The 18,965-nt window shown below is 49.7% G+C and overlaps 1 protein-coding gene across 1 annotated transcript in view; it reads left to right on the top strand.

The window, feature by feature from the left end:
- The window catches only part of MYH13 (myosin heavy chain 13), a 48,331-nt gene that overhangs the window by 11,613 nt on the left and 17,753 nt on the right, over positions 1-18,965 (top strand). Inside the window, 12 exon segments of the mRNA XM_025863908.2 lie at positions 1,385-1,503; positions 2,249-2,398; positions 2,514-2,684; positions 3,658-3,967; positions 6,173-6,246; positions 6,343-6,430; positions 10,220-10,337; positions 11,736-11,859; positions 12,914-13,050; positions 14,737-14,992; positions 16,922-17,164; positions 18,490-18,666. Of these exon segments, the coding sequence (XP_025719693.2) occupies positions 1,385-1,503; positions 2,249-2,398; positions 2,514-2,684; positions 3,658-3,967; positions 6,173-6,246; positions 6,343-6,430; positions 10,220-10,337; positions 11,736-11,859; positions 12,914-13,050; positions 14,737-14,992; positions 16,922-17,164; positions 18,490-18,666 (1,967 nt within the window).

Genomic DNA, 18,965 nt, shown 5'->3' with positions numbered 1-18,965 from the left:
CTCAGCTATGAGCATAGCATCTCGCAGAAACTTAGGAAGCTGCTTTACGTATATTGTTAACTGCCCAAATAGTGCCGCCTTTACTCATATGCCATTTTGTTCAATTATCAGACTCCAATATTACTGTGTAACTGTATCCTCTTAAAAATGAAATTTATAGGTACGTGCACCCCAATGTTTATAGCAGCAATGTCCACAATAGCCAAACTGTGGAAAGAGCCAAGATGTCCATCGACAGATGAATGGATAAAGAAGATGTGGTATATATACACAATGGAATATTATGCAGCCATCAAAAGGAATGAGATCTTGCCATTTGCAACGACGTGGATGGAACTGGAGGGTGTTATGCTGAGTGAAATAAGTCAATCAGAGAAAGACATGTATCATATGACCTCACTGATAGGAGGAATTCTTAATCTCAGGAAACAAACTGAGTGTGACTGGAGTGGTCGGGGGTGGGAGGGATGGGGTGGCTGGGTGATAGACATTGGGGAGGGTATGTGCTACAGTGAGCACTGTGAATTGTGCAAGACTGTTGAATCACAGATCTGTACTTCTGAAACAAATAACGCAACATATTTTAAGAAAAAAGAAAAAGAAGAACATAGCAGGAGAGGAAGAATGAAGGGGAGTAAGTCAGAGGGGGAGATGAACCATGAGAGATGATGGACTCTGAAAAACAAACTGAGGGTTCTAGAGGGGAGAGGGGTGGGGGGATGGGTCAGCCTGGTGATGGGTATTCAAGAGGGCACGTTCTGCATGGAGCACTGGGTGTTATGCACAAACAATGAATCATGGAACACTACATCAAAAACTAATGATGTAATATATGGTGATTAACATAAAAATAAAAAATTTTTAAAAAATGAAATTTATAGGCACCTGGATGGCTCAGTCAGTTAAGTGTCCAACTCTTGGTTTCCACTCAGGTCAAGATCTCAGTGTAGGGAGATTGAGCCCCAGGTCGGGCTCCACGCTGACTGTGGAGCCTGCTTAGAATTCTCTCTCCTTCTCCCTGCACCCTTCCCCTGCTGTCTCTCTCTGTCTCTCTCTCAAAAAGAAAAGAAAGAAAGAAAGAAAGAAAGAAAGAAAGAAAGAAAGAAAGAAAGAAAGAAAGAAAGAAAGAAATTTAAATATCAGTAGGTCAAGATCAACCTTCAATTCAAGATTGCATCTAGAAGGCAAACTAAAAGTTCTAGAAAACCTGCACCCCTAGACTATGAGATCGAAGCCTCTTCGGAAAAGCCGAGTCCTGGTGCACATAGGAGAACATAAAAACACCAGAAAGGATTATAGGAAACGTTTCCCGGAGGACCCGGGGCCTGATTGGCCGCGTCAACCACTGCTGTCTTTGTGTGACATCATTTCCCTCTTGCTTCAGTGGCTGACAAAGCTGGCTACCCGATGGGTCTGAACTCTGCAGAAATGCTGAAAGGCCTGTGTTGTCCGAGGGTGAAGGTTGGGAACGAGTATGTCACCAAAGGGCAGAGCGTCCAGCAGGTAATGGAGATGCTCTGAATTCAGCTGACTCAGTTATTCTGCTATTTTCACCACCATCTTAAAGTTCTTTCAATTGCAAGTGTCAGAAATGCATATGCAATTGGCTTCAGCATTAAGGGGAATTTCATTCTTAGGCCCCTGGGGTAGCGCAAGGAATGCACATCGAGGAGCGCCGTTGGGCACCAGGAGGGCTGGAACCAGGAACTGAGGGGCGCTCTGGAGCTGGGCAACCCCTCGGCAGCTCCTTCCCTGGGGCTCCAGAGACAGTCGTTGCTCTCCTTCTCTTCTGTGTCCTCACTGGGCAGACAAGCTCTTTCCACCTCTCCTGCCCATGTCCACCCCGTAGCTCCCAAGTTCACATCTCCATAGTTCAGCCTCCCGCAGAGACGGAGACCAGTATCTTTGATCCCAGTTCCAAATTCTCAGGAGAGACACTCTGCACAACCTGACTTGAATCAGAAGTCCACCTCTGGTTCAGTTTTTTGCGGCCAGGGTCTAGAGTCATGTTATAACCATGGTTGTTAGAACATCCTGTTCAACCATGGCTGTTAGGATGTTAGGGGAACATCCTAAGCTGGCAAGTGCTCTAAGGAATATTTAATATTAGGTTGGACTATATGAAATGGCCAATCTCCAACCGCTTTTGACCTTGAAGATGTCATCGGCTTCATGCTTCAACTTTGAGGGTTGAGTGGATGATCTTTCTTCATGAATTTGAGGGTTGAGTGGGTGATCTTTCTTCAAGGTGACCGATTCAGTGGGTGCTCTGGCCAAGGCCGTCTACGAGAAGATGTTCCTGTGGATGGTCACCCGCATCAACCAGCAGCTGGACACCAAGCAACCCAGGCAGTATTTCATCGGGGTCTTGGACATCGCTGGCTTTGAGATCTTTGACGTGAGTTGTTTGAATAAATGGCCTTTTTAAGGACCTTCCCCTTTGTGTCTGCTTTGCTGAATCCCCACTGGATTTTCCAGACTCACTCAAACTCCTTGCTATTTGCAACACCTAGTTCAACAGCCTGGAGCAGCTGTGCATCAACTTCACCAACGAGAAGCTGCAACAGTTCTTCAACCACCACATGTTCGTGCTGGAGCAGGAGGAGTACAAGAAGGAGGGCATCGAGTGGGAGTTCATCGACTTCGGAATGGACCTGGCTGCCTGCATCGAGCTCATTGAGAAGGTAGAGAAACAGACGCTGCTCCCCAGGGACAGCTCCTCCTTGGTGGGGAACATCATCCCTTTGCTCTCACTCTACCCTGATGATAGAATGGTAATCCTAACCCAAATCTTCCAGCCTTCAGAGAGGTGAATTCCCTTGCACAGAAAAGTGTTTGGAGAGCATGCATAATTCAGACACCTAAAGAGGTACACGGGGGTTAAGATCCAAGGGCTCAGTTCTCCCCAAGAATGTGAAAGGGACCCTGGGAGGAACCGTAGAATTTCATACCTTTTTGACTTAGCCAAAGACCCAAGGACGACAGACTATGGAGCGGTAGAGTTCTTAGAATAATGTTACTATAAAAATAGCAGAGGAGGGGTGCCTGGGTGGCTCAGTTGGTGAAGCATCTCCCTTTGGCTCAGGTCATGATCCCAGTGTCCTGGGATAGAGTCCTGCATTGGGCTCCCTGCTCAGCGGGGAATCTGCTTCTCCCTCTTCCTCTGCCCCTCCCCACTGCTTGTGCTTGCTCTTTCTCAAATAAATAAATAAATAAAATCTTAAAAAAAATTTTTTTAATAGCATAGGACATTAACTAAAAAAAAGGAATTCCCATAATGTTTTGAGCACTGGTCATGTTGGAATGAGTTTATCTTCCTAAGGTGGCTACTGAGAAATCCAGACATGATAGTTTCAGTATTACTCATATTATTTTATGTCTATGTATGTAACTTTACTTTTTGGGGGGCTGGGGTGGTAAGCCTATTGCTAAAAGTGAGCTACATGTATATACATAGTTAGTTTCTTTCCATGTTCTTTTGATCAACAAGCATTCATTAAGCGCATACATACTCCGTGTCTAGCGCTGTGTACCCTGCAGTGCTCCTTAGCGACAGAGCGGTAACCACCGGAGAGGTTGTGTTTGGCTCCTGCAGACAATGGAGTCATTGAAACGTACTATTAAATGCTGAGTCATGGTCTGTCATCCTACTGTCAGCCCATGGGCATCTTCTCTATCCTGGAAGAGGAGTGCATGTTCCCCAAGGCCACAGACACCTCCTTCAAGAACAAGCTGTATGACCAGCACCTTGGGAAGTCCAACAACTTCCAGAAGCCCAAGCCTGCCAAAGGCAAGGTCGAGGCGCACTTCACTCTGGTCCACTACGCCGGCACCGTGGACTACAACATCGGTGGCTGGCTGGACAAGAACAAGGACCCCCTGAATGAGACCGTGGTCGGGCTGTACCAGAAGTCTTCCCTAAAGCTGCTGTCCTTCCTTTTTTCCAACTACGCTGGTGCAGAAGCAGGTGAAATTCTTCTCCCCCCGCCCCACCGCCCCGGCCCCGTGGAAAGCTCTGCGTAATGACTTATGACCCAGAGCTGCTCCTTGAAGAACCAGTATTTGAGTGTGAACTTCAGACTGAGCTGGATTTATTTGTCTGTCTCTGATGTCCAATTTTCTTTTACCTATTCTTCTTCCCTAAGAGATTGAGTTCTGTAGAGGTAAACAGGGCCTCTCAGGGGACAAAATAGCCAATACCACATTTTTAAATAGCTTTTAAAAATTGAGATGGGGTGACTGGCTGGCTCAGTTGGAGGAGCATGCAACTCTTGATTTGGGGGCCATTGAGTTGGAGCCCCATACTGGATGTGGAGAGTTCTTTAAATAAATGAAGACTTTAAAAATTGAGATATAATTCACATGCCATGCAATTTGCTCTTTAGAAAATTCAGGGGTTTTGAGTATATTTACTGGGTGTGCAACCATCCCCACTATCAAATTCGAGAACATTTTCATCACCCCTGTTACCCCTTTGCCAGGTCCTGGCAACTACAAATCTACTTTCTGTCTGTCTCTATGAATTTGCCTATTCTGGTCATTTCAGGTAAATGGAATCATTTTGCATCTGGCTTCTTTCATGTAGCAGACTGTTTCCAGGATTTGTCTGTGTTGGGACACACTTCTTTTTATAGATGAGTAATATTCCAGCGCATGGATAGCACACATTTTGTCTGTCCACTCATGAGTTGATGGACATTTGGCTACTGTGGATCGTGCTGCTATGAACATTTGTATGCAAGTTTCTATGTGGGCATATGGTGTCAATTCTCTTAGACATTTACCTAGGAGTGGAATTGCTGAGTCATACAGTAACTCTATATTTAACTTCTTGAGGAAACCCCAGACTGCTTTCCAAAATGGTTGCACAATCCAGGATCACTTGTTACCTTTACTCACATTATATTTTTAAAATAATTGCCAAAATAGGGTTTTAAGATTATGGACTGTCTTAAATGCATCAATTTAAAAACGTAATGTTCTTAATGTGAAAATACAGGCAAAATAATCATTCACTCTATAATTAGATCATTTTAAAAAACAAACAAGAAGGTGCACCCGGGTAGCGCGGTAGGTTAAGCGTCAGACTCTGGGTTTTGGCAGAGGTCATGATGTCGGGGTCCTGGGATCGAGCCCCGTGTCAGACTCCGGGCTCAGTGCAGAGTCTCCTTGGGATTCTCTCTCTCTCCTCCTCTGTCCCTCCCCCTGCTCTCTCTCTCTCTCTCTCTCAAATAAATAAATAAATCTTAAAAAAAAAAAAAAACCAGAACCCTTCATCTGTGTTACATCAAAAGAAAACCGAAAGTCCTATCTCAGGGTTTCAAGGACATGGCCACCACTAAAAGAAGAGAATCCTTGTGGACTGTTGGTGGGAATGTAAGTTGGTGCAGCCACTGTGGAAAACAGTATGGAGTTTCCTCAAAAAATTAAAAATAAAATTACCATATGATCCAGCATTCCATATCTGAAGGAAGAAAAGTCACTATCCTAAAGAGATTATCTGCACCCCCATGTTCACTGCAGCATTATTTACGATAGCCAAGACACGGAAACAATGTAAGTGTCCATCGAGATGAATGGATAAAGAAAACATGGTGGACTATTCAGCCATAAAAAAAAAGAGAGAGAAAATCTTGGATTTGTGACAACGTGGATAGACCTTGAGAACATGTTGCTGAGGGAAATGAGGCAGACAGAGAAAGACAAATCCTGTACCATCTCACTTATATGTGGAATCTAAAAAAACCCATCTCTCATGGAAACAGAGGTCAGGCTTTGTGATTGCCAGAGGTGGGGGTGAGGAGTGGAGAAATTGAATGAAGGTGTCAAAAGGTACTAACTTCCAATTATAAGATAAATCAGCTCTGGGATGTAACGTACGGCATGGTGACTATAGTTAACAATACCAGATTGCATATTTAAAAGTTGCTAAGAGAGTAGATCTTAAAAGTTCTCATCACAGGGAAAGTAATTGTAACCATGTATGGGCACAGATGTTAACTAAACTTAATGTGACTATTTCAAAACATACACATGCATCAAACCATCATGTCAGTACACCTGAAAGTTACACAGTGTTATTTATATGTCAATGATATCTCAATAACATGGGTGGGGGGCAGGGAGACAGCTCAGGGCTGCATCTGATGCACTCCCTGTGGTCTGTCTCCAGGTGACTCCGGGGGAAGCAAGAAAGGTGGGAAGAAGAAAGGCTCCTCTTTCCAGACCGTGTCGGCGGTGTTCAGGGTTTGTGTTTTGGCAGTTTCTACGTTCGGTTGTTTTTCTGCCCCCGTGAAATGGCATTTGCTGAGGTAGATGTGCTTGTTCTGATTTGTGTCCCAGGAAAATTTAAACAAGCTGATGACCAATTTAAGGAGCACTCACCCTCACTTTGTGCGATGCCTGATTCCCAATGAGACCAAGGCTCCCGGTGAGTAAGAGTCCATTAGAACAGGACTCCCCAAGATGTGTGCAAACTTCTGCGTGCGTGCGTGTTTCCCTGAGCAGAGGGTTATGGTGTTTATCACCTCTCAACGTCATCTGTGAAGTAACATGTCCAGATTTAGCAAATACCCATTAAGTTCAAATTTCAGATAAACAATGAAAAATGTCTTCGTGTAAGTATGACCCCTGCCGTATTTGGGATACACTTACACTAAAAAACGATTTATTGTATCTGAAATTCAAAATCACCTTGGCGTCCTGTATTTTATCTGGCACCCCTACTCTGAAATCATATCCCAAATAGTTAAGTACATGTAGAGGCACATCAGATCCGTGATTTTCATGAGGTTCTCCAAGGGTTCTGTGATTCCTTTCCCCCAGAGAGCACCACTGCATCTCGAGTATTCCACAGTTAAAACACCTGTTTCCCAAGCCTATACGGTATACCGTTACCCTGTCATCTCTACTGCTTCTAATAGTGAGGTAAGTATAGTTCTCTCCATTTTACAGATGGGAAAACTGAGAACTGTAGATCTTAGAACACTGCACGGTATTGTAGATCCTTAACCATCCCTCAGTCCCCGATTCAGAAATATTCTTAGAGGGTAGCAGCATCTCAGTGCTGTGTGTCACAAAGAGAAGAACACACAGTCGCACGGAGCTCTGACTCCGAGGCGGCTCACTTATAGCTGATAGAATTATCTATCCCAAACATGAGTAAGCATCCTGCCTCTGCAATGTGACAAGGGAACAGAGGGCTTCAGAGGCCGAAAGGAAAAAAAAAACCAGCTCCATCTGTTACTGCCCATGGGACCCATAGCTGCGTACTCTAGCTTTCTGGGCTACAAAATGAAGATTAAAGTGGCATTTCATGCATGCACTCAGCTATTCATTTATTTATGTAATGAGCGCTTATAAACTGTAAATATTAATTCACTCAACCTGCTTTACGGGGTGGTTGTGAGGATCGCTTGAGTGACTGCATGTCAAGCATTTCAAGCAGGACTAAGTGCCATGAGAACACCCAGTGTATGGCTGTCAATGATAATGCTAATAATTGTTTAGTATAATTACAAGAAGAAGAATTATGTAATAATGTTATGTATGATAATAACGATGAGAGAAATTATAACATCGTGGGGAAATAATTTTATCATTACATTAAAGATTAATTGCTTGTGATATTATTATAGTATAATTACATTATTAATTCTTACGATATTTATTTGTATTACTATTATTACTGAAAACCAGGCATTTTAATTCTCCAAACGACCACATCTACTATGTGTAGTGGGATCCATCTTCCGTGAAAATCTAAGTCAAAGGCAAAAACCGGCCGGCGCCCCGTTTGGACCCTTGTTGTCTTTGCCGGCGGCACCCCTGCCAGCGCGCCCAGCACAGCCCATTTCTCCTCCAGTGTTGGAGCAGAGCTGTTTCTCTGGTTACACATCAGACGAGATTGTTGGCTTGTGTGTAGCTGTCTTGTCCCAAAGAAAGCGGATTTCCATTATTGCTTTTGAGCACACGTCTGCACAAATCAAACGGGCTGTCCATAAAGCACCTGCCTGCACGAATCAGGTGACAGGGGATGGATGGCCCCTCGCTGGGCGCAACCTGTCCCTCTAGGGGCCCCCGGGGGTCCGGGCAAACCACTGGTTTCCTTTTTCTCTTGGAAGGTGAATTGTGACGAAATCTCCATCCCTTCCTGTCGATTTTGCTTCTCCTTCGTTCTGGCCCCTTTCTCCTTTCTTTCTCATTTCTGAGAATAGACTAAGACTCTACTATAGGAGCGTGGGCGAGGCTTTGGAAAGGACCTAGTGGGTCCTCTTCATTTTCTAGAAGAGGGAGTTGAGACCGTGGGGATTGAAGTGCCTGCCCCAGGGCCTCCGGAGCCGGGGCTGGAGTTCTGGTCCTGGATCAAACCGCAGGCACACTCAGTGCCTGGTGGATGGTGGCCGCTCGAGCAAGGGAATCAATGGGAAGGCATGGGGAGGGATGGGCAAGCAGGCTGAGCAGGTTAAGAGGGGCTAGTTTGGATCATTTCAGCAGGCCCCAAGGTGTGGGGGCTGCCCTGGTTGTCCGGTGCCTGGCCTGAGCGCGGCAGCCTGATGAGACAATGGTTGAGGGACACGGGCTTTGGGTTGGTTAGCTTGGGTGGGGGGTGAGATGTGTGCTCCCAGGGGAGCAGTCTGCCACCCTAGGAACTGGCTCTCAGGGGCAGTCTCTCGGGCTCCGCAAAGGCCCCGATTTGCCAAAGCATCATAAAATACAGACCGTAAGACACACTGATTCACACAAATGCCCCTGAAGCGGAGATGGCAGGAGAGAGGAGTTTGTCGGAGGTGACAAATGAGGGATAAAGAGAAAATTCTTTAGCAGCGGTAACGAGAGAAAGATAAGGCAATAGCTCAGGGGACGTTTTAGAAGTTTTGCACATGGGTCAGAGGGCAGAGAGGATTGTCTTTGTGGGCTTTCCAGACACCGTCTCTGCCTGGGTTGGGAGGGACATGGGGAGAGCCCTGGGCGAAGTCAAGCCGGTTCTGAGCCTGCAGCGACAGCAGGGGCCCCCCGGGAAGGCGGGAGCCCAGTCTCAGCTCTGCAACTAGGCAGCAGGGCCCTCACCCCTCCAGGAAATGGGGGCACACAGGTAGCAAATGCCAAAGCCGGCATCGGAGCCCCTCAAAATCCTCATCCGAGAAGTACTGGGAGCTGGACTTGGTGATCCATCAGGTTCGCTCCCACAAAAGGTCCTCGGAGTGTCTGATATGTTTCTCCTTGGTCTTAACCGCTCCTTCCTCGAGAGAATCACTGGCCAGTAGAATCTCCAGGAACGATGGAAATGTTGCACGTCTGTGCCGTCCAGTACGTTAGCCACTGGGTACATGACATGCAGCTGGTGCACCTAGGAAAATGAACTTTTCATTTTAACGAATTTAAATTTAAATAACCACACGTGGCCAGAAACTATTGTATCAGATGGCGCAGCTCCAGCAGAACCTTGAAAATTGTGTAAATGAATAGTCATCTCTCCTCCCAGCCACCAAGGAAAGCTGTGAGCCTTCTAGCAGTTTCCAGAAGGTTCATCAGAGACAGCTTTAGCCCTCCCTCTCCCCAGCAACCTAGGGAACTCACAAGGAAAAGCCATTATGCAGCCATAAGACGGCTCCTAACCCCTCACACAGCCCCAGTACAGAATTTTCCCAGTGCCCATTTGATTTGTGCCTGACCCAAGAGAATCCCTGATAAGAGCTTGTCCCTATGGCTCCTCTTCTTCCTCCCAGCATTAGTGCCCCCCCAACTCCTTCCCAGAGCTCATGCTCAGCAGCTAGCAGATAAGTGCTCTGCATTCAACTCCCTGCACCCTCTAAAGCATAGCTGTCCTTCTCTCTGTTTCTCTCTCCCACTAAAGGCACAGCCTGCGGATGCTACATGACCTTGAGTAGAGAAGGGCATATCACGTTATCTAATGGGAAGTCCAGAGGGTACCCATGCTCATTCCAGCCTAGCTAAGTCTCAAGGGTCATGAACAGGGTAAAGATCAATATTTTGGCTTTTAGCCCATAAGAATGGGAGGCTCGAGTGTCCCCAGGAGTTTGGGATTATTCTACTGTGAGACTGTAGATAGGCTCCAGGCTCTCCCAGCCCCTCCATCTTAGAGCTGGCACTAACTTTATCCACTCAAGTCTGGGTGCGTTGGCGTGTCCCTCGGTGGCCAGACCATCAAAGACAATGAAAAAGCCACCGACATACCCCCGGGACGTTCTCTCCCCAGGCGTGATGGACCACTACTTGGTCATGCACCAACTACACTGTAACGGGGTCCTCGAGGGCATCCGGATTTGCAGGAAGGGGTTCCCCAGCCGGATCCTCTATGCTGACTTCAAACAGAGGTAGGTCACCTGGCTTTGCATTTGTCTCTCTCTCTTAAGATTTTATTTATTTATTTGAGGGAGAGAGAGAGAACATGAGCCGGGGGAGTGGCAGAGGGAGAGGAAGAAGCAGATTCCCCTGCTGAGCAGGGACACGGGGCTCGATCCCAAGGACCCCAAGATCATGACCTGAGCCAAAGGCAGATGCTTAACCATCTGAGCCACCCAGGCGCCCCGCATCTCTCTCCTTTTGAGGTGACCCTGTGCATTCCCCAGAGGAACTCCTTGGGCTGGGTGTTTAGTGAGCTCACAGCTTCCCAGGGTTTCCATGAGCCTTGTCTTTAGCTGGGGGGATGATCTATGCCCAAAGTGGTCCCAGGATCAGAGCCCCAACCCTCCAGCTCAACTGTGCTTCCAGAGCGAATTTCTCACCTTCCGCACTATTGATGTTCGGGGCGAGATAATCCTTTCTTATGGGGGTTGTCATGTGTGTTGGAGGATTTTAGCAGTATCCCTGGTCTCTACCTACAGCGTTGGAAGCAAACCACACCCCACCCACACATTGGGACAATCAAAAATGTCTCCAGACATTGCCAGATGTCCCCTGGGCTGGGGCGGGGGGAAGGGGGGGAGTTAACTTGTCCCCAGTTGAGTCCTGCTGCTCCAGACCAGCTTTCTCCTCCCAGCTGCCATCTGGGCCCACAATTCCAGGCCTTGTCTGGAGTAGAGGAAGGGAGAGAACACTCCAGAGATAGGAGGACCAAGGTCTGCAAGTCACAGAGGATTTCAAGGTTCTTTTATGCAGATAAGAACTATTTCCTCTGAAGACAAAATTCCAGCTGTGTACCCTCCTCTCCCAGACTAGCTGTACGACATTCCATTTCCTCCTAAGGTTGGAGCAGGCAAAGGTTCTAGAAGGCCTGGTCTTAGGTAGGGGGTGGGCCCTGTCTCAGCTATGGGGCCTCTCTCCGGGTTTGAATCCATTCAGGAAATTTTGTCCCTCGACGGAAACTGCCTCCCAGCCTAGCACTGCCAAGCCAATGAAGAGGGCCTAAGTAGATGCTAGGCCTGACCCAGCCTCCAAAGCCAGACTGGAGTGAGGGTAAGGGGTCTTCTCGGCTTCCTGTGTGCTCGGCCAACTGCTCGCCAACTCTTGTCACCTAAACTGGGGTGGCTCTCCAGAGTCCGTGATCCCTCAGGGGAGGGCATGGCCTTTCTGGCCATGGGTCATCACAGAATGGGCTGGGCCCTGGCAGGGGTGAGGCTCCTGAGCAGAGAGAGGCAGGGTGAGGCCCTCAGGAAATTGCATGGAGGGAGCACCCTCCCAGCTCTGTGCGGCCAGAGGCCCTTCTACCCCAAGATCCCCCACACCCAGCTATCTCCAGGTAGCCAACCGACCGTGCTCCCCACCCCCCCCAGGTACTGGATCCTCAACGCCCGTGCCATCCCTGAAGGACAGTTTATTGACAGCAAAAATGCTTCTGAGAAGCTTCTGAGCTCCATCGACGTGGACCGGGAGCAGTATAGGCTTGGCCACACCACGGTGAGAACACGCAAACCAGGGACACCTCCCCGCTCTGCCGCATGTCACCCACAGCCCCGCGCTGCTTGTCGGCTGGTGGGAGGAAAGGGCCTCTTTCCCCACCCAGCCAACCTGATGACCCCATTGCGCAGGAGCCCACACAGAAGGAGCCTGGGTCTAGGTATCGAGAATTCTGTCTCCATGTTGATTTCTAAGTGTCTAGAGGCTTAATTGGAAACCAGCCCCCCTCACCCCCAGCAATGGAAGAAAGCAATAGAAAGCTCTAGGGTCCTAAGAGAGCAGAGCAAAGGCGCTCTTACATGGGACCAGAGAGCCAAGGAAGGAGGAGAATGCAGCAAGCATTTCGGGAACAGTGAAAACTGGGAGGGAATGATGATAACAGATATAAATGGCTACCATTTATTGAGCAGGTGAGGATCTGGCCCTGTGACTCGCCCTCTATGCACCTTGCATTCAGTCCTCCCGATAACCCGAAGGTGATAAGGCTAGTCCTGACCTTGTGGGGTTACAGGGAGGGCAGGGGAATAAAGGCTCCCAGAGGGCAAGAAACTTGCTCAAGTTCACATGGACAGTGAGGGACAAAGGCCAGCTTCAAATCCTGGCCTGACTGCAGAGCTCTCCCTCCTGGAAAGGGCCAGTCGGGGCCCGTGCCCCGCCCCCCCGGGAGCCCTGCTTCCTCGGAATGTTGGCAGTAGGGGCCACGGGCGAGTGGGCCAGAGGGTAGGACAGAGGGCAGACAGAGAGGAGAACGGGAAGAACCGTCTATGAATTTCTCCCAATCTGGGCACAGTTGAGCTCGGAGGGTACTTTCTGCACACATCCTTGCCTCTTGTGTGTGAGCTCTGTCCGAATCGGTCCGTGGGGGTTGGAGGGGCCTGGAACGTCCTGTGGAACAGAGCTCGGGAGAGGCCACTGTGAGGCCCAGCGGACTGCCGGTCCCAGGCCACGGCTCTGAAAGGCTGCGGGCTGGGCTGGGCAGAAACAGGCTCCGTGGAGGGCCCCGGTTTGCACGGCAGCTGAGAACAAAGCAGGGCTCGTCTCTCCTTTGACGCAGGTGTTTTTCAAAGCTGGACTTCTTGGACTCCTGGAGAAAATGAGGGACGAGAAGCTGGTGACCCTGATGACGCGCATGCAGGCCATCTGCAGGGGGTACCTGATGCGGGGGGAGTTCAAGAAGATGATGGAGAGCAGGTGATGCGGACCCCCGCCCCGCCTTACCCTGCCCTCCCTACTTCGCAGCTGCTGGTCGCTTCCTGGTTTCAGTCTCGGGCATGGATGTCCTCACTCCTTCGTTTAACCAACACCTGCCGAGCAGCCCTTCTGTGCTGGGGACCCTGCATGGCACTGGGGATACAGAGAGGAGTCCTGCCCTCCAGGGGCTCAGGGGTGGGCTGGAAACAGACCCTGGCCTGGCTGACTGTAACACGCATGACAAGTGCAAAGTCAGAGTCACATTCGGGGCAGTGGGGGATGGTGAGAACAAGCCCTCCACCTGGCCGGGAGTTGGGGCAGGCTGAAGGGGTCAGCAAGAGGAAAGAACTTTCTGAAGGAAGCTTTGCTTGGCCTGAGAAAGGATAGCCTGGAGGCCACCATGGTGGGAGGGGGGAGGGAGATGCCCCCGACACAGGCTTCCCTGTACCATGTTCATGAGACCAGACGCAGGCGTCAGCTGGGAAGAATTGGCAGGTGCATATGGGGACAAGTGGGAAGACTAGGTTTGCAGACGATGACAAGGACCTGAACTAAATCATAGCCCAGCGGTGAGGGAGCAGGGGACGGAGTCCAGGGACACTGAAGAGTTTTACTCCTTCGATAATTCACCAGCAACACTGGTGGCTGGTTTCGTGCGGGAATTTCAGGGAGAGGGGAATTTGCGGGGAGGTCCATTCTCCCTGATTCCCTGATGCCCTATATAGCCCTAACGCTGGCGTTGCCGCGTGGGCCACCACCGTGCATTAGTCAAGAACACCTCGTGGGCCTCTAGCTGGGTGAAGTCAATGGAAGCCAGCACAAACGGGAGAGAAGAGCCCTCGGCAGGAGCTGGTTAATGGGAAAGGGAAGCAAGTTGTCAGGCACACGTGAGCTCTGGAGGATACGGAGTAGGAGGTAAGGCAGGTGACCCTGGACACAGGCAACACTCAAAATCAGGAAACTCGGCGAATTCTAGGAGAGCAGGTGTCGGGAAGACGGTCTTGGGTGTACATCCACAGGGGAGCAGGAAGAGGGACCCCACACATCAGAGCACCCTGAGGCAGGAATCATGGAATCAAAGGCAATGGGGTCTTTCAAAAAGGTGAGAGCCATTCAAATGTGGGAGACGGGCGCCTGGGTGGCTCAGTCCGTTAGGCGTCTGCCTTCGGCTCAGATCCTGATCCCGGGGTCCTGGGATCAAGTCCCGCATCAGGCTCTCTGCTCAGCAAGGAGTCTGTTTCTCCTTCTTGCTCAGCCTGCCGCGCCCCCTGCTTGCACCTTCCGCTCTGTGTGTCAAATAAATAAATAAAATCTTAAAAAAAAAAAAAAAAAAAACTGTGGGAAACAGACTCAGGAGAGTGGAGATGAAGATGCTCCTAGCGTCGGTAATCAGGATCTTAGGCACCGCATCTCCAGGCCAGCGATGGGGACGGAAGCCCGGGGGGCCGGAGGGGGGAGGGTCCACAAATGACCCCGTGTCCTCTCTCACCTCCCACCCTCTGTGCATACTGTTGCCTCTGCCCCGCATCTGCAGAGCACACCCCAGGGCCCAGAGGAGCCGCAGACCTTGGCTGCCCCTGCTTCCCACCTAGCGGGCAAGGGTGAAGGGCCTGGGCCCCCCGGGCGGGTGGGGGCGGACACCAGTCCTTGCTGTGGTTCACTAACGCAGTCCGACGGGGTGCACAGGGACTCCATCTTCTGCATCCAGTACAACATCCGCGCCTTCATGAACGTCAAGCACTGGCCCTGGATGAGCCTGTTCTTCAAGATCAAGCCGCTCCTCAAGAGCGCGGAGGCGGAGCGAGAGATGGCCACCATGAAGGAAGGCTTCGAGAGGGCCAAGGAATCGCTGGCCAGATCTGAGGCTCGCCGGAAGGAGCTGGAGGAGAAGATGGTGTCCCTGCTGCAGGAAAAGAATGACCTCCAGCTGCAGGTCCAGTCTGTAAGTACCTTCCCCGTGAGGATAGAAACGAGGAGCAACACCGAGGCCCCAGCAGGTGCGTCAACGTAAGGGGCAGTGGTGTCACCTAGTGGATGTATGGAGTATTGCAGTGCCACCCGGCCGGTCGGAAGAGGGAGGGGGCGGGGCTTGGTGGCTGCCGAGATGAGGGGAAGCTGTCTGCAAAGGGGATTTCGGCCCACCCTCATTTCTGTCTGTCTTCCACGGCGGAGTTAGACCTAGTTTGCTGTGGGTATGACGGGGAATGTGTCTGTCCTCATGATTAAAACCTGTCAGGAATGCACCAGGTCTTAAAAAAAAAAAAAAAGCATGTAAATAAAAATTAAAGTAAATCACTAAAACAATTCAAAGGAGGAATAATTTTAGTTGATAATTGTATCAATTCACAAGCTAGGGCCTTTTAATAAACTCCCAAATGGCTTGCATACAAAGCATTTTCTCCTCCCCTTTATACTTTCCCAATCAGTACAGTGTGGTCATTAGGAGCACTTTCCCAAGCCCAGTGGGCAAGAGGATCAGTTTTGGAACCAGAGAGCTGGGTTTATATCCCAAACTGTCCACTTGATAGCTGTGTGGCTTCGGGCAAGTTACTTAGCCTCTCTGTGCCTCGGTTTTCTCATCTGTAAAATGGGCACAGTAACAGCACACATGTCATCGGGTTGTCGGGAAGATCAGATGAGTCCATGCATGTGAAATGCCGAGCCCATAGTACATGTTCAATTAACACTGGCGCTTATTCTTATCCATAACCTTGAAATGTGGGTCCAGTTTACAACACTCTTGTACAAGAAGATATAACCCAATTAGGTTTAAGAATAGAATTAGCTAATCTTGGCCTATCCAAGAAACTCATTACAGAGCCTTCTGGGACATATATCTACTTAATCACTTTATTCCTATTTTGAACTTCCTGTTCTGTGGCTCGAGGAGGCAGAGCTCACAGGGAGAGACCGCAGCTTTCCATTGGAAGTTAAAAGGTAGTAATGTTTTGAAAATACCAGTTAGTTTGTGTTAACATTGATTAGAGGAGTCATTTTTCAATGGGTGGTGAAAGGAAGAGTGAAATGGCCGGCTGGCCGACCTTGGGCAAATTGACAGAAGCTTCGTGAACTGTGTGGACTCCTTTGTTTGGAATATTTCACGTGAATTTCTATTAAGTGGATGTCCTTGGTGGTTAAARAAAGGTATACGGATAATATACAAGTGGTGTGTGTGTTTGTGCATGTGCGTGTGTGCATGTGTGCTCGTGTGTGTGCACAAGTGGGTGTGCATGTGCGTGTGTGCACATGAGTGTGTGGGGTGTGCGTATGTGCACATGAGTGTGTGTGTGCACATGACTGTGTGTGCACATGAGTGTGTGGGTGTGCATATGTGTGCACATGAGTGTGTGCATGTGTGGGTGCGTATGTGCGTATGTGCACATGAGTGTGGGGTGTGCGTATGTGCACGTGTGTGCGTGTGTGCACATGAGTGTGTGCATGTGTGGGTGCGTATGTGCACATGAGTGTGTGGGTGTGTGCACGTGTGTGTGTGGGTGGGTGTGCACACGAGTGTGTGCGCGTGCGTGTACATGAGTGGGGGTGAGTGGGGGAGTGTGTGCACAAGTGTGGGGGTGTGCGTGTGTGCACATGAGTGTGTATGTGCATGTGTGGGTGCATATGTGCGTGTGTGTGCATGTGTATGTGTATATGCACATGAGTGTGGGTGTGCATGTGTGCACACGAGTGTGTGTGCGCGTGAGTGTGTGTGTGCACGTGCGTGGGTGCCTGTGTGCGCATGCGTGTGTGTGTGTGCGCGTGTGTGACCCATTCCTTGGCTCAGGTCCAGATAGTGGGCTTCTGGAGGGCAGAGCAGTCCCCATGTAGGGTTCGCTGAGAGCCTTACAGAAATACAACCATCTGGTTCTTTCAGGAAACAGAAAACCTGATGGATGCAGAGGAGCGCTGTGAAGGGCTCATCAAAAGCAAGATCCTACTAGAAGCCAAAGTCAAGGAGCTGAATGAGAGACTAGAAGAGGAAGAAGAGGTGAACTCTGACCTCATGGCAAAGAAGAGGAGCCTGGAAGATAAATGCTCATCTCTCAAAAGGGACATCGACGACCTGGAGCTGACCCTGACGAAAGTGGAAAAGGAGAAGCACGCCACCGAGAACAAGGTGGGCAAACTGGGGAGTCCCACGGCTTCTGGAACCATCCTTACTCCCTCTCGGTGAGGAGCACTCATTGCCGAGTCCTGAAGTCAGAGGCAAGAGCGAGCAGAAGGGCAGTAAGGTCCCACCAAGCTCCGTCCTTCTCTGCCTTGCTTTCTGTCCCACAGGCTCTTCTCAACCCTCCTCCTGCCCGGCTGGTGGCTCCCCAAACTTCCAGCCCCCAACCCATCCTGCACAGAGCAAGAGATCCTCCACAGGGGTGGCGTCCTATTCATTTTTGTTTGCACTTGGCTCAGGAAGAGCAAACCAAAATGCCTCCAGGGGCCAGGCAGGTGATGAGGGAGGCAGGTGGCGAAGGAGGCAGAAAGCGGGGTGACCCCATGCACCGGCAGGGACGTGGGCAAACAGGGACCCTCGTGTGTTACTGGCAGAGTATAGACGGACGCAGCCTTCGAGAAAGCATTGGAAGTACTCGGTCAAATTAAGGATCCCCACATTTTACAGAAATGCGCGAAAAACACAGCCACTTGATTGACATAATAATGGTTGCTAGTGAGGTAGAGCAAGGGATGGGGCTACCCTGGTGTGAGATGACCCAGAGTTGGTGTGAGCTAGACTCCTGGGAATGGTGGAAAGGGACAATCAGAAGACACGGAGCCTTGGCAAACGACTGTGCCCCTGCCCTAGCCGTGGCGGAAGCCCTGACCCAGCTGCTTCCAAGGGGAAATACAAATCCAGCATCCCAAAGCTTTGGATTTTCCATGCGCCGCCAGGAGTCCAGATTTTATGTGAAATTTCACTGCTTCCTTCAACATTGATAATTTACGCAGCAGTTGTAAACTATTATGTGAATTAAAGAAAACCTGCCCCTGGCCGGATTCAGCCCACGGGGCAGGAGCTTAACAACTTCTGATCTGGAAGAGTGTCGTACGTAGATTAAAGCTTCATGTGTGGTGCCTCCCCTCCTGCTTCCTGACGGCACAGGATTCCCATTCTGGGTGTTCTTGCATGGCACGGGTGTCTTTCCTTAGTCTTCCTGCCTTATTCTAAATCCCAGTCCCCCAGCCTGGAAAACACGTTCCCGTGGATATGGAATGATAAAGAGGGAACGATGCTAACGGGGGGATTTGAGGCTCTGTGGCAGGCCAGCAAGGAAGTGAAGAGCTGGGAGGCTTCCAGTTTCAGGATGATGCAGCCTACACAGCGAGCACCTGCGGGGGAAGTAGAGACGCAGTAGCCAAAAAAGAAAGGAAAAGGAAAGGGGAAAAAAAAAAATCAATAGCTACTGATTGAATTGTTTGAGCACTCCATTGGTGTTGATATCCTCCCAGGTAAAGAATCTTTCTGAAGGAATGACAGCACTCGAGGAAAACATTTCCAAACTGACCAAGGAGAAGAAGTCTCTGCAGGAAGCCCATCAGCAAACGCTGGATGATCTTCAGGTGGAAGAAGATAAAGTCAGCAGTCTAATGAAAATAAATGTCAAGCTGGAACAGCAAACAGATGACGTAAGGGTATTTTACTACTGTGTTCTAATGGCTGTTATTTGCAGAGGCAGGGGTTAAGAGGGGAGTCTAACTTCTGATTCTGAAGCAGATGAACTGAGTCCAGACCTCAGCCCCCTCCACACGAGTCTGGAATGCTGAGCGAGCCACTTAAACTCTGCAGCCTTTGTGTCTACCCTGTGAAATGGGGCTACAACCAGCTCCATTTCAGGGGGTTTCCATGGAAAGCTCAGCACGGGGGCGCCTGGGTGGCTCAGTCGTTAGGCATCTGCCTTCGGCTCAGGTCATGATCCCGGGGTCCT

Source organism: Callorhinus ursinus, unplaced genomic scaffold (assembly GCF_003265705.2).
Source record: "Callorhinus ursinus isolate GAN/ISIS: 27379988/994484 unplaced genomic scaffold, GSC_fseal_2.0 scaffold43, whole genome shotgun sequence".
In the NCBI taxonomy this organism is placed as follows: Eukaryota; Metazoa; Chordata; class Mammalia; order Carnivora; family Otariidae; genus Callorhinus; species Callorhinus ursinus.
Note: the sequence above shows the minus strand (reverse complement) of the source record. Positions and strands in the feature narration are given on the sequence as shown.